Source organism: Rhinatrema bivittatum, chromosome 12 (genome assembly GCF_901001135.1).
Source record: "Rhinatrema bivittatum chromosome 12, aRhiBiv1.1, whole genome shotgun sequence".
In the NCBI taxonomy this organism is placed as follows: domain Eukaryota; kingdom Metazoa; phylum Chordata; class Amphibia; order Gymnophiona; family Rhinatrematidae; genus Rhinatrema; species Rhinatrema bivittatum.
This window is the reverse complement of record NC_042626.1, coordinates 43,985,256-43,999,594: the sequence shown is the minus strand read 5'-3', so window position 1 is coordinate 43,999,594 and position 14,339 is coordinate 43,985,256. Positions and strand designations below refer to the sequence as shown.

The following is a 14,339-nucleotide window of genomic DNA, read 5'->3' as shown; positions in this document are numbered from 1 at the left end:
GTGCCTCAGGGATCTGTACTTGGACCGGTGCTTTTTAATATATATATAAATGATCTGGAAAGGAATATGATGAATGAGGTTATCAAATTTGCGGATGATACAAAATTATTCAGAGTAGTTAAATCACAAGCGGATTGTGATACATTACAGGAGGACCTTGCAAGACTGGAAGATTGGGCATCCAAATGGCAGATGAAATTTAATGTGGACAAGTGCAAAGTGCTGCTTATAGGGAAAAATAACCCTTGCTGTAGTTACACGATGTTAGGTTCCATACCGTATTAAGAGCTACCACCCAGGAAAAAAGTCTAGGCATCATAGTGGATAATACTTTAAAATCGTCGGCTCAGTGTGCTGCAGCAGTCAAAAAAGCAAACAGAATGTTAGGCATTATTAGGAAGAAAAGGTCTTGCCATCTAAGGTTTCTTTTCAGGGCCATGATATTTTGATAGTTTGTCACGCAAGGTACCTTGGAGTCACTTTGCAGTCGGATCTGTCATTCAAAATACACATGAAATCATTAATACAAAGATTGTTCTGGAAGCTTCATATGCTTCGTAAATTAAAGCTATAATTAGATCCTCCTGACTTTCAAACAGATTTACAAACACTTAATAATGCCAAGTCTAATTACTGCAATTCTTTATATTTAGGACTCCCTCATACACCATAAAAGCCTTACAAACATTTCAAAATTCAGATGCCAGAATACTGACAGGCTCCTCTAAATATGATCACATTACCCCCATTTTAAACTCATTACATTGGCTACCACTGGAACATTGGATACAATATAAAATTTAAAGCATAATTCATAACATGTTAAGCCAAGATTCTCCCAGCTGCATTAACTCCTTGCTTAAGATTCATTGACCTATCAGAAATCTCTGTTCCGAAGGTCAATGTTTACTTGATATTCCAAGTTTTAAACTCAAAATTCAGAAATAGGATGTTTTCAGTCATGGCTGCAATGTTATGGAACCATCTCCCTCTGAGTTTATGCAAGCAAATCTGCGGGAACACCTTTAAAAAGTCAGTTAAAAACTTACTTTTTCATGCAGGCAATTTATTTGATCTGATTAATCATCACAGCCTGTTTTTTGATGGAGATTATTTATTTTTTATTTTTTGATCTGAGAGGTTTACATTCAGGTACTGTAGGTATTTCCCTATCCCCAGAGGGCTTACAATCTACCAGTTTTTGTACCTGAGGCAATGGAGGGTAAAGTGACTTGCCCAAGGTCTCAAGGAACAACAACAGGACTCAAACCCTGGTCTCCTGGTTTGTAGCCCACTGCTCTAACCACTAGGCTATTCCTCCTTCCTTCCTGTCTATTTGTTCTATATGTAATATGTTCATTGCTTGTCTTGATTATGCTATTTTATGTATGTTTTAAATTGGAAACCATTTAGAATAGGGGATTAGTGGTCTATATATTTTTTTAAATAAAATAAAAATAAATAAATCTTTTCCTCAGTGCTTTGTTAATTAATCATATATCAGCTAAATAACAAAAACAAGGTGTAACCTTTGGCTGGCTGCAAGACAGTCCCTCACCCAGTCACACTCATTCCAAATCCCGCTGAAGTGGCCGCCATACTGCCTCTCTCGGCCCACCTTGGCATGCCAGTTCTTGAGGACTCTTGTTGGGAAGCAGGCCACCAGTGCCCAGTGATATCATGCTGCATGTATGGTCGTGCACCATATATTGCCTCAACAAAAGGTCTCCCTCTATGTCTGTAGTGCATGATGCTAGCTCCCTCTTGGGCCTTGCCTATTTATCCTGCTGTCTGGCTTGCCCTCTTCCTGCCCTTGCCCTGTCTCTGTTGCCTTGTCTGTCCGGGTCCCTGGAGTCTTGCCTTGCCTTGTCTGTCACACCCTGTCTTGTCCCTCTGTATCTTGTTTCTGCCTATTCTGTCTGTCTTGGCCTGAATTTCCAGTATGGACATCTGCCACAGACCCTGACCATTCTCTTGCCTGCTGCCTGGTACTGATCTCTGCAATGGTCTCAGACCATTCTCTTCCCTGGCGCCTGGTATTGTTATGGTTATTGGTGTTTGGGTGGATCCTTGGACACTGTGGCAGCTGACCACGCCCATGGGGGCAATCCCGTGAGGGACCACAGTGTCAGGCTAAACTCCGGACAAACACAGAATTTGAATCTTTTATTAAACAGTATATGAAACCACCAGAGGAGGCAGTAGTGAGTACTGGTTGTAGAGCCCAGCTGGGCGCGTCTCTCACAGGATGCTGGAACAGCGGATCCTCTGTAAACAGTGCTGTAGAGACTAAGAATTATGAGTACACAATAGAATTAGCATTCAGAGTCCCAAGTAGAATAGGAGAGCTCCAAGACAGGGAGAGCAGGCCCTCGAGGAGCGAGTACCTGATCCCTTAGAGCAGACTCGGTAGCGTTGTACTCACTAACAGTAGCAGAAATTCCACTAGACGAGAGGTCTGGCACCGGAGCAGAGGGCAGGCCCTCGAGGAGCGAGTACCTGATTCCGGCGAAGCAGTACAGTAGAGAGAGATGTTTCTGTATTTACAGATGGTGACTGTAGTTAATTCTTCCAAGTAGAAGGTATAGGTTGCAGGCAGCGACACAAGGAACATGGGCCCTCGAGGAGCGAGTACCGGTTTCCTGATAGCACCTGAAAGAAGCAGAGAGGCCCCCGAGGAGCGGGTACCTTGTTAGTGACCCCGAAGTGTAGTAAGAGTTCCAGTTGAGAGCTGGAGTGGCAGAGTATCTTAGGAACAGAGAGCGAATCCCATCCATATAAATTCCTTTGCTAACTCAACGAGCTAGCAAATGTAGTAGGCAGATATACCCTGGAGTCGTGATGTCAGAACAGGGGGACGCCCCTGAGGTTCGTGCCAACGTGGAAATAAAGATGAGGACAGCGAGCTTGTGCGCGCCCTAGAGGTACCTTGAAGGAGAATGGCGGGAGGCAGCACCATAGCCGGTCTGGGGACACCGGAGAGAACGGCAAGCAGACGCCGCGGCGGCCATCAGTCCAAGGTGAGCGGGAGGAGCCGCAAGTAGAGAGAGGTAGGCGGGGTGAAGCCGAAGACCGACGGACGCAACAGGTATCAATTCTGCTATGGACACTTGACTTCTCCTTGCATGCTGCCTGCACAGACATCAGCTCATACCTGGATCCTGGCTTCACGTTGCCAGCCCTGACCACTGCCTGTACCTGGATTCTCTTTGACTGCTCCTTAAGGGACATTTGCCTAAGCTCTGATGGCCCCTGGAACCCAAGGGCTCAACCTGCAGAGAACGGGGCTGATATAGGTGAAACTCCAGCTCCAGTCCCAGTAAGGGCATATGCGCCAGCTGTCGGCATGGGACTAGTAGGTTTGCCTACTAGGTTGCGTCAATCGCACCACAGCCAAAAGGCTTACATCTATGACAGCAACAAAAAGTTTTACGTAATATTTATAGAGAGCAATTAGGAGGGTATCAGATGCCTATTTTATGGCAACATGATCATTTTACATTGCTCTCATTGGAGTTAAACACCACAGTTGTCTATCATTTATCCTCAAATTTTTAATGTTTTCTGATGCATTAAAAACAATAGAGGTTCATATTTAAACAGATTTAGCTGGATAACTAAGAAGTTATCTGGCTAAATGAAAATGTGGCCACTTATCTAGCTAAATTCTAGCCAGATATCTATTTATTTGGCTAGAATTTGGCTGGATAAGTCAGGGTCATTCCAAAAGCAGTCTAGAGGGGTTCTGGGAAGGAGCTAAGTTAGCCGGATAAGTTACCCAGTTAACTCCAATATTCAGAGTTGGCTAGATAACTTAGCCGGCTAAGTTGATCAATACACCTGTCCTAATGCTAGCTGGATAAACTTATCCGGTTAACTTTAGGATAATCAGGTATATTCAGAGGTGTGGTTGTGCCACTGAAAAAAACAGCACTAGTTAGCTGGATATGTTTATCAGGCTAACTGGTAGAGCCTCACAGCAACTGAATATTGACTCAATAGTCTCTATTTTACTTCTTATTTAAAGCATTTTAGTAAAGAAATAAATATATGGGACTATAAGTCCAAATCCAGTAGCAGCCACTGTTTCATTGAATAGCCTGCCTCGGGGAATCAGATTTCCATCTAATGCTTTCTCTCAGCAGACAAGTTAGTTAGTCTATTCATTCTGTGGTGTATTCACAACCGCAGCAATGCCATGGTCCCACCTCCGTCTCCTCTTGGGCCTACTTTGAAAGGAAGAGGAAGAGGCAGGACCACATGGTGGCTTATTGTCCCCTATACTTAGGCACCTAGCCTCTGCCTGTGTGTGTTAGCAGTGGTTGAGCCCCAACAAGAAGCAACAGGGAGGTTGGCATCATGAGCAGGGGGGGAGGGGAGCAGAGAGGCATCATTAGCGGTGATATCAGCAAGGGGAGGGGGTAGGTGCCAAAGTTTGAAGTCATGCAGGGCAGCTAGAAACCTTGCATTGGCCCTATACACCGATCTCTCTCTCTTTTTTTTTTTTAACCATATGTCATATTTTTAGTTTTAAACACTGCTTTTCAACAAAACTGTGGCTTTTAGCCTTTCAAAAGCTATCACAAGCATTTGAGTAGGGCTATAAGAAATGCCTTATCAGAGTATCATATAAAGAGGGTGAATTCACTATGGTATGCAAACTATTCTTATGTTGGACCATAAAATGACATAAACCCCCAATCATCCCATTAATCTAAATCATCCATAAAATGTATCAGAAATTGCAAAAAAAATCCCAGTTATATCCAGGAACAATACAGTTGTTAGATCTCAGCTCTATAAAAAAAAAAAAAAAAAAAAGCTTCTTCCAGGAAAATCAAAATGAAAAATCAAAAAGGGGATACGAAATCTAAGCATTGCTCAGATTGCTTTTCAATGACTTCTATTCTCTATTGCTATTGCTCTCAATTCGATGAAAGTAGGAGAGTTTCTGGTGAGAAATGCCATCCCATTCCTGGTCATACGCTATGCTGCTTAGTTTTTCAGAAGCCCTCGTGTCAGTGAATAAGGACAAGGAGTCGCTGGCAGCTCCTGGCTTTTCTAAATAAGTAACAGCATGACATGAAGCAGGAGCACATTTACTGCCTGACTGCTGATTACCGAGTTTTGCAATGAATGGCGAGAGCTTGGAAGGCAGCGTTACAGCACCGTGCTAATTGGACAGCTGAGTGGAACAGGAGGTGAGCCCTCATAATCTCGGCAGGGAGCAGACCACTGTCTTCATCTGAAAACAAAAAATCATTTCAATTTTGGTCCTTGCTTTGAAGAAGGGAGATAAGACTGGTAGTTACAGCTGTAAAGGAGCAAATCCCCTTTGAAAGCTGAAGAACTGGTAGGAATTACTACACAGAAGGAAAGTATAATTCTGGCACAGGTCCTGCATTCTTCACAGTTGCGATAGTAGCAGATTGATAAAGCCCTAGATAGCTTATGTAATCTACAGAACAGGGAAGTGGCAGGCCAAGCTTCCGGCACCAAGCCCCACCGCGGAACAGGTACAGTGTACGATAATGAGCAAAACTCATTATCAGCTGCATCTGAGCTGCTTCATTTATCCATATCCCTAATCCTGCCCCCTCCAAGCAAGCACTTTCATATTAAATTAGAATTGCCAACTGGGCAGCTGTATTTGGACTTGAGACTTGCCTGGGTGCCAGAGTTTACAGCTAACCCTCATCGGTCCTTGGTTCCCGTGACGTTGTTGGGAGGAACCCATGTCCATAAAACCGGCGTTACTGCGGCGTGTCAGCCGCAGCTGTATTTGGACTTGAGACTTGCCTGGGTGCCAGAGTTTAGAGCTAACCCTCATCGGTCCTTGGTTCCCGTGACGTTGTTGGGAGTAACCCACGCCCATAAAACCGGTGATACTGCGGCGTGTCAGCCGCAGCTGTATTTGGACTTGAGACTTGCCTGGGTGCCAGAGTTTACAGCTAACCCTCATCGGTCCTTGGTTCCCGTGACGTTGTTGGGAGGAACCCATGTCCATAAAACCGGCGATACTGCGGCGTGTCAGCCGCAGCTGTATTTGGACTTGAGACTTGCCTGGGTGCCAGAGTTTAGAGCTAACCCTCATCGGTCCTTGGTTCCCGTGACGTTGTTGGGAGGAACCCACGCCCATAAAACCGTCGATACTGCGGAGTGCCACCTAAGGGGCACGCGCGGCTTAGTCCGGAGTTGGACGGAGTTGGGGTAGAGAAGTCTCAGATCCATTGCAGCTGTCATAGAGCTTAAGATGGTGAGTGAATAATATTGTGGGGGAAGATATTCCATTTAAATTATTACTTCTATACATGATGCCTCATATGAAGAGGAAAGGAAAAGTTAGAGGAGAATCTCCGACTTCAACAACTAATGTTCCTACTCAGCTTTCTATTGGGAAATTTTTCCCACAGAGTGGTGCAGCAACTCCAGGTGCATTGCCAGGCGATGGCGTCTGTGTAGAGCAAACACAGACGCCGCTGGATTTAAACACCTCGCTGAGCCCCAGAGAACCCATGACTCCTCTGCCACCATGCCTCGCACAGTCTCCAGTTATGGGAGGTGCTAACCGACTGTTAGGTTTAGGGGAAGCCGCCCCTCTCGGAGGAAATATGGAGATGGAAGGTGCGAGGCCTAAAAAAAAAGCAAACAGAATGTTGGGAATTATTAGAAAGGGAATGGTGAATAAAACGGAAAATGTCATAATGCCTCTGTATCGCTCCATGGTGAGTCCGCACCTTGAATACTGTGTACAATTCTGGTCGCCGCATCTCAAAAAAGATATAATTGCGATGGAGAAAGTACAGAGAAGGGCTACCAAAATGATAAGGGGAATGGAACAACTTCCCTACGAGGAAAGACTAAAGAGGTTAGGACTTTTCAGCTTGGAGAAGAGATGACTGAGGGGGGATATGATAGAGGTGTTTAAAATCATGAGAGGTCTAGAACGGGTAGATGTGAATCGGTTATTTACTCTTTCGGATAGTAGAAAGACTAGGGGGCATTCCATGAAGTTAGCATGGGGCACATTTAAAACTAATCGGAGAAAGTTCTTTTTTACTCAACGCACAATTAAACTCTGGAATTTGTTACCAGAGGATGTGGTCAGTGCAGTTAGTATAGCTGTGTTTAAAAAAGGATTGGATAAGTTCTTGGAGGAGAAGTCCATTACCTGCTATTAAGTTCACTTAGAGAATAGCCACTGACATTAGCAATGGTAACATGGAATAGACTTAGTTTTTGGGTACTTGCCAGGTTCTTATGGCCTGGATTGGCCACTGTTGGAAACAGGATGCTGGGCTTGATGGACCCTTGGTCTGACCCAGTATGGCATTTTCTTATGTTCTTATGGGGAAAACCGCTGGAAGAGACGGACTCCCCATAACTTCAACACCCTCAGGGCATGAAGGGAGGACAGAGGCCTCAGATAAGAGGAAAGAACCCTGTCCTCGAGGTACAGTGAGCTTATTTGATAACTCTATGGTATCATAGACACAGCCCATAACGCTGGAGACCATTTGGACCACCTTAACTGATTTAAAATCAATTATTCTAACTTTGAATGCAACAGTTGCGGGGACACAAAATCAGATATCGAAAGTTGAACCACTAGTTTTACAGCACAAAGAGAAAATTGTTGGCTTTGAGTATAGGTTTGTTGATTTATTTATTTATTTTATTTATTTATTTAAAAGTTTTTGTATACCGACATTCGTTACGAAAAACATCACATCGGTTTCCATACAACGTGAACATAGCCAACAGGGCTTTACAGTGTAACTAATAATAGAACTGGGGGGAGAGGAGGGGAGGGGGGGGCGGGGGGAGGGTAGCCAGGGTCTTTTGCTATACATACAGTAACACGAAATACACTTAAGTATATATGTACAAATTATATACAATAAGGGGCGGATTTTCAGACTCCGCGAATAGGCCTAATTTTGTTTGCGCTCCAGGCGCAAACAAAAGTACGCTGGATTTTAGTAGATACGCGCGGAGCCGCGCGTATCTGCTAAAAACCTGGATCGGCGCGCGCAAGGCTATCGATTTTGTATAGCCGGCGCGCGCCGAGCCGCGCAGCCTACCCCCGTTCCCTCCAAGGCCGCTCCGAAATCGGAGCGGCCTTGGAGGGAACATGGCCCGGCCCTGTCTACACCCCCCCTTACCTTTCTCCGGGGATTTACGCCTCCCGGAGGGAGAAGTAAATCCCCGCACGCGAGCGGGCCTCCTGCGCGCCGGGCCGCGACCTGGGGGCGGGTACGGAGGGCGCGGCCACGCCCCCGGACCGCCCCGGGCCGTAGCCACGCCCCCGTACCCGCCCCCAAAACGCTGCCGACACGCTCCCGAAACGCCGCGACGACCGGGCCCGCCCCCCGACACGCCCCCCTCGGAGAACCCCGGGACTTACGCGAGTCCCGGGGCTCTGCGCGCGCCGGTAGGCCTATGTAAAATAGGCTCACCGGCGCGCAGGGCCCTGCTCGCCTAAATCCGCCCGGTTTTGGGCGGATTTAGGCGAGCAGGGCTCTGAAAATCCGCCCCTAAGAATACAAGGAGGGATGGGGGGCATTAATTACAGGAACTAAGGGTGGTGGATCTGGAAGGTGAGGGAAGGGGCTGGGAAAGTAGGGAGAGGGTGAAGAGGAGGACAGGGGGGGCGAGGTGAGGGGGGGGCATGGGTGGGAGGCAGGACAGTGGGCGGAGGTGGGCTCATGTGTAGGCGTGTGTGAACAGCCAAGTCTTGAGTTTCTGTCTGAATTTCTTAGGGCAGGTCTCGAGGCGTAGCTGGGTAGGCATTGAGTTCCATAGGGATATGGTGCGTTGTTTGGTGGCTGTTAGTTGAAAGAGTTTGGGAGGCCGTGGAGGCCATGCATGTAAATCTACCTAATGCATATTAATCAGATTGAAAAAGTTCAAACAGGTTTGATTCAGGGAAGCCTGTTGAATACTAGGAAAATTGAAACTATTGAAAATCAAATGAGATATAACAATTTAGGGATTCTTAATTTTCCAAATGTGAAATTAATATCTCCATATGAACAATATAAGAAATACTTAATGGAAAATTTAATGTTAACTTCAGGAGATTTACCAGTTATTGAAAAAAATCTTTTTTGTATCATTGGGGAAAAAAAAGAATGAGAATAGTCAACAGAATTTACAACAAAATGAAATGAGTAATTTAACTGTCTTTTTGGAACAAACTATGTCCGAACAAGTTGAATATCGAGGTACTTTGTGTGTAAAATTATACATTATATCTAGGTCAAAAGATCTGGACCTTTCCTGATATAACAAGGGTAACTCAAATTCTCAGGAAAAATCTTCTTCAAATGATTCAGGAAGTGAAGTCTCTAGGGGCTCAATGTACAATATACTACCCAAGAAAATGTGTGGTAAAAATTCAGCAAGAAAGGTTTGTGTTTCTTGAACCCATTGAGATACACAATTTTCTTGATGCTAGATTACCTGTCACTGAATCCTAGTCCGAGTTATGTATGAATAGCACCGCAGTTTTCCTATGGTAAAATTGCCTGTTTTTGCTCATATTCAGGCCGATACAGTAAGGAGCGGTAGGAAGAGCTGCGTTAGTGCCGGGCGCACCAGCGGTTGCCGCACGCACAGTCCAGCTCACCTACTGCTCGATACTGTATGTAAATAGCTTGCAAATGCAAGCTGCGTCTAAGAAGCGTCCGTGAAGCGTTAGGCCCGCGCAACCCATTTTACTGTATAGAGCGCTATACAGTATCCTGGGTGCGCTGGCCTAACGCTTCACAGACACGCTGGTATCTGTCATTTCAAATGACATTTGAAGTGACAGGTACCAGGAAGTGGACGGTTCTCTGACACTCAGGATTGCCAGTCCTCTCTCCCCTCCTCCTGAAGCAAGGCACAAAAAGCAGCCTTGCTTCGGGAGGAGGGGAGAGAGGACTGGCAGTGTAAAGCAACGAAGCGACTTACTTTTTTTGCAGCCCCCCTCCAGAGACGGACATCGGCGAAGACGACCGCGGATCCCCTATCTCCAGCTGCCCGTGAAGATGGACACCTGCACGGGCGAAAGCGGCCCCTGTGCATGCAATTGGGCCGCTCAAGACGTGACGTCACGACGTTTGGCGTCATGGCATGTGACGTCACGTCTTGAGCGGCCCAATTGCATGCACAGGGGTCGCTTTCGCCCATGCGATGCATCCATCTTCGCGGGCAGCTGGAGGCAGGGGAGCTGCGGTCGTCTTCGCTGATGTCCGTCTCCGGAGGGGGGCTGCAAAAAAAGAGGACGGGCAATCCTGAGTGTAAGATTGCCCGTCCTCTCTCCCCTCTCTTTCTTGCTACTTTTTTTTTTTGCTTTTTCGCTTTTTTCCCGCTTTCGTTGCTTACTTCGGGAGGAGGGGAGAGAGGACTGGCAATCCCGAGTGTCAGAGAACCGTCCACTTCCTGGTACCTGTCATTTCAAATGTCATTTGAAATGACATTTGAAATGACAGATACCAGTGTGTCCGTGAAGCGTTAGACCAGCGCACCCAGGATACTGTATAGCGCTCTATACAGTAAAATGGGTTGCGCGGGCTTAACGCTTCACGGATGCTTCTTAGACACAGCTTGCATGTGCAAGCTATTTACATCCAGTATCGAGCGGTAGGTGAGCTGGACTGTGCATGCGGCAACCACGGGTGCGCCCGGCATTAACACAGCTCTTCCTACCGCTCCTTACTGTATCGGCCTGTTAGTTCTTTTTCCTTATAACAGGGAGTGTTGCTTTCTTTTTTTTTTGGAGTAATATGGCTAGATTATTTGTATGGTATATTGTGAAATGTACTGTAAATAACCTGACATATTTCTCATCTATAATTGTTTCTTGCACCTTTTGTAAGACAAGCGGATATTGCTGTCTGTATTGTTTAAAACATGAATAAATAAAAAATTGAAAAAAAAAAAAGAATTGCCACTTGGCTCCTCATTTTCAGGACAGGCTGATCCTGTCCCAGATGTACCCCACTGCATGCAATGGTTCTCAACCCGGTCCTCAGGACACCCCTAGCCAGTCAGGTTTTCAGGATATCCACAATGAATATGCATGAGATAGATTTACATGCACGGCCTCCATTATACACAAATCCATCTCATGCATATTCATCGAGCATATCCTGAAAACCTGACTGGTTAGGTGTGTCCCAAGGACTGGGTCGAGAACCCCTGACTTAGGGAAGTTTTGGAAATCTGAGTCTGGACAAAGATGTGAAGGATTAAATGGAAGATTTTCTGCAGTAATGTTTTAAGTTGGAACACCTATCAAGAGTGTCCAGCCTGTTTATTCTGGTGCCACCACATACACCTAGGATCCATTCTTGGTTTACCCCACTGTCTGCATGGACTTGTAGTCTTGCATTTATTAAGGATCTATTTGAAGGCAAAATTAACATGAGCATGGAAGATTGCCAGCCTCCTTATGTTCAAAGCCAAATAAAAACATTTAGGTCCCTGCATCCCATGAAGATTGCCTCTCTTAGGGAACTCAATAGGGAAACCAGAACACGTCCCTGCATGCAATGGGGTACAACCAGGATGGGATCAACCTGCCCTGAAAATCTGGAGGCAGTTGGCAAACCTATTTCGCATCCATCTTTGACCTACCATGTGTCCAACTCCTTCTCTGGTTAAAGTAATGGTAAAAAAAAAAGTTCCTTTTATAAACTCTGGCTGCTGTACAGGTTAAAGCCTTTTCTTGATTACAATTACTTTCACACAGTGCTGCAAGCTATAAGTCATACAGAATTAGACTATTACAATGCAGTATTCTTAGGTTTACCAAATTTCATACTTGATAGAATACAGGCAGTTCAAAATGCTGCAGCTAAAGTATTAACAGACTTTAACATCATGATCATGTTACACCCATTTTATTTTCGCTGCACTGGCTTCTGATTATATGGCACATAAAATGTAAGATCTTAATGCTAGGATCTTAAGGTGATCTAGGACAGCAGCCTGTCTTGCTTCCACACTGAAGGTTTACCTTCTTTCCCTTGCCTGACGATCTTCAAATAGCAATCTGTTGCATATTCCCTCTGTCCATACATGGCATTTCTGTGCTACAAGGGACCGCACCTTTATGATAGAAGACCCAGCTTTGCCAGCTGAACTCAAGGCTGAAGACATGTATGAAATCTTTCAGGAAAAAGCTGAAGGTGTTTTACATTAGGAAAGTGTTTGGAAACACGATTATTATTACAAGCTAGGCTGTAAGATACGATGATTAAGTTTGGACCTTAGATTTTAGTTAGGATTTTATTGATTGGGTTATGTTTGTATTATGCTTGCCATTTTAATGATGTTTTATTAATGCCTGTTCTTGTTTTGTGATTGTTGTGAGCCACCCTGGATATGGGAGGCATACAAATAGATTTAACCATAACCAGATTATGTAATGCAGCGTGACAGATTTTTTGCTTGCTCTGACACCAGTTCTAATGGGTAACAATAGACATACATAATCCTTTGTACATATAACATAAATCCAAAAACCCAACGCAAACAATTAAATAGCAAGACAAACAAACAAAAATGCCAAGTCATATTTGCCACATTAACATCTATGGTATGTGTATTATGTAGTTGTCATTGATAAATATTTATCAATGTTTTATTTGTAATCTGTCTATAAAAATATATAAAATAAAAATCTCATCAACCTCTCACTCAGCTCTTTCTCTGCCATGATGTCCATTCCTAAACAGACCACACTACCAGTTCCATCCCTGGAACTACACACATCCCTAACCCAACTGTCCATCAAACTCCTTTTTTGTTCAATGCCACCCTGATCCTGCTGTCCATTCAACTGCTCCTTGGTCATCACATCTATTCCCAACTGTAACCCTACTATGCATCCTCCCAGTATCTCCTCTGGTATCACTGCAGTCTACAGCCTTTATTAAAATCTGATTTCTGGGCTGGGTCCTCAGTGACTCAGTTGTAAACATTGAGTCCTGCCGTGTAGAGGATCTGCATTCAATTCCCAGGCCAAAACTCTGCTTTCTGTGCTGGCATGGGCACAGAATTCTGTGGAGTATTCACAGCAGTCAGAGGCCGAAAAGAAGGAAGTCCCAGCCATTGCTTTTTTGTGAGAGCTACTGACCAAGGTCAACCATTATGTAATCCGGAGGAAGATGCAATGTGGTGGCTCTTGGCCAAGGACTATTACTGCAATGGCTTAGCTAAAGTAAGTAAAGAAGATATAAAATAGGAGCAGAAACCCCAGATGCTCATACTTAAAGACTCATGGCACCATAGCCTAACATAGAGGCTGATTTCTATTGAGCTGGAAGTCTAATGAAGCAGAAAGGAACTGCCAGGTTACAAAGATTACGTAAATAAAACCCCACAATCTTCTTGAAGACCTTTTAATTTCTTAATCACACTCTTTTTATGACTGGAAAGCACTTTGTGGTAATACCCATGACTGTAAACTGTGGTCATTCACATCTACTCATTAAACTCATCTGTAACCTTAGGTTTTCTCTTTTTTTTTTTTTTAAACAAGAGGTACATTCAGAGGTCAATATTCAAAGGGTTTGTCCAGATAAAGTTTTGAGTTACCGAGAGAAAACCCAAGATTTCACTATTTCCCATCGTGGCCTGGCCAAAATTTTGCTCAGGTAACCCATTACCCCCATAAGATTTAGACAGATAAAAAGAGCCAGTGACGGAGGTGCTCTGGAGGAATAGTTATATTTTAGCTGCTCAGCCAGTGATATTCAGCGCTTCCTGGCTAAGTCTGCTTGGAAAAATAACTGTCATAAAGTTATCCAAATAAGTGATTTCAGGGAATAAAATTATCTGATTATGTTATGCTGAACATCCAAGGTAAAGTTATCTGGGTAACTTCACCTGGATAACTTTCCTGCTCACTGGCCCACTGAATGTCAACCTCTTAGAAAATAACAGTGGGTTTTTTTTATCTGGCTGCAGTCTGCCACATAACTATATGCAATTCAACTGTATATAATATAATGTTTTTTAAAGTAGATTGGAAAATATTGCCAGAATAAGACCTTTGGAAAGCTAGCCTTCAATACATGACTACCCAAAGTTCTGATAAAGTCCCTTGGATGTGACTTACCTGTATTGGGTGACTGCAGGGTTTGCTTTTGCAGAGCAGTGAAACTTCACAGGATTGTCCTCCAGCACAGGCTGAGGCTCCACAGACAGGTTAACCAGGGGAGGATCTAAAAAGACAGAGAGACACTTTAGTCAGGTGAGATGGAAATAAAACTGAAATTAAGACAGCTTTCACGGGGAGGGGAGAGAAAATTCTTCTGTGTGTGACGATCAATGTAACCAGATCT

At 44.5% G+C, this 14,339-nt stretch overlaps 1 protein-coding gene across 5 annotated transcripts in view; it reads right to left on the bottom strand.

The window, feature by feature from the left end:
* KIRREL3 (kirre like nephrin family adhesion molecule 3) overlaps window positions 1-14,339 on the bottom strand; it is a 1,312,393-nt gene that overhangs the window by 205,402 nt on the left and 1,092,652 nt on the right. For all 5 annotated transcript variants that reach the window (XM_029572739.1, XM_029572737.1, XM_029572738.1 and 2 more), the window contains one exon: window positions 14,114-14,219. In XM_029572739.1, coding sequence (XP_029428599.1) covers window positions 14,114-14,219 — 106 coding nt within the window. The remainder of the gene's footprint in view (window positions 1-14,113; window positions 14,220-14,339) is intronic.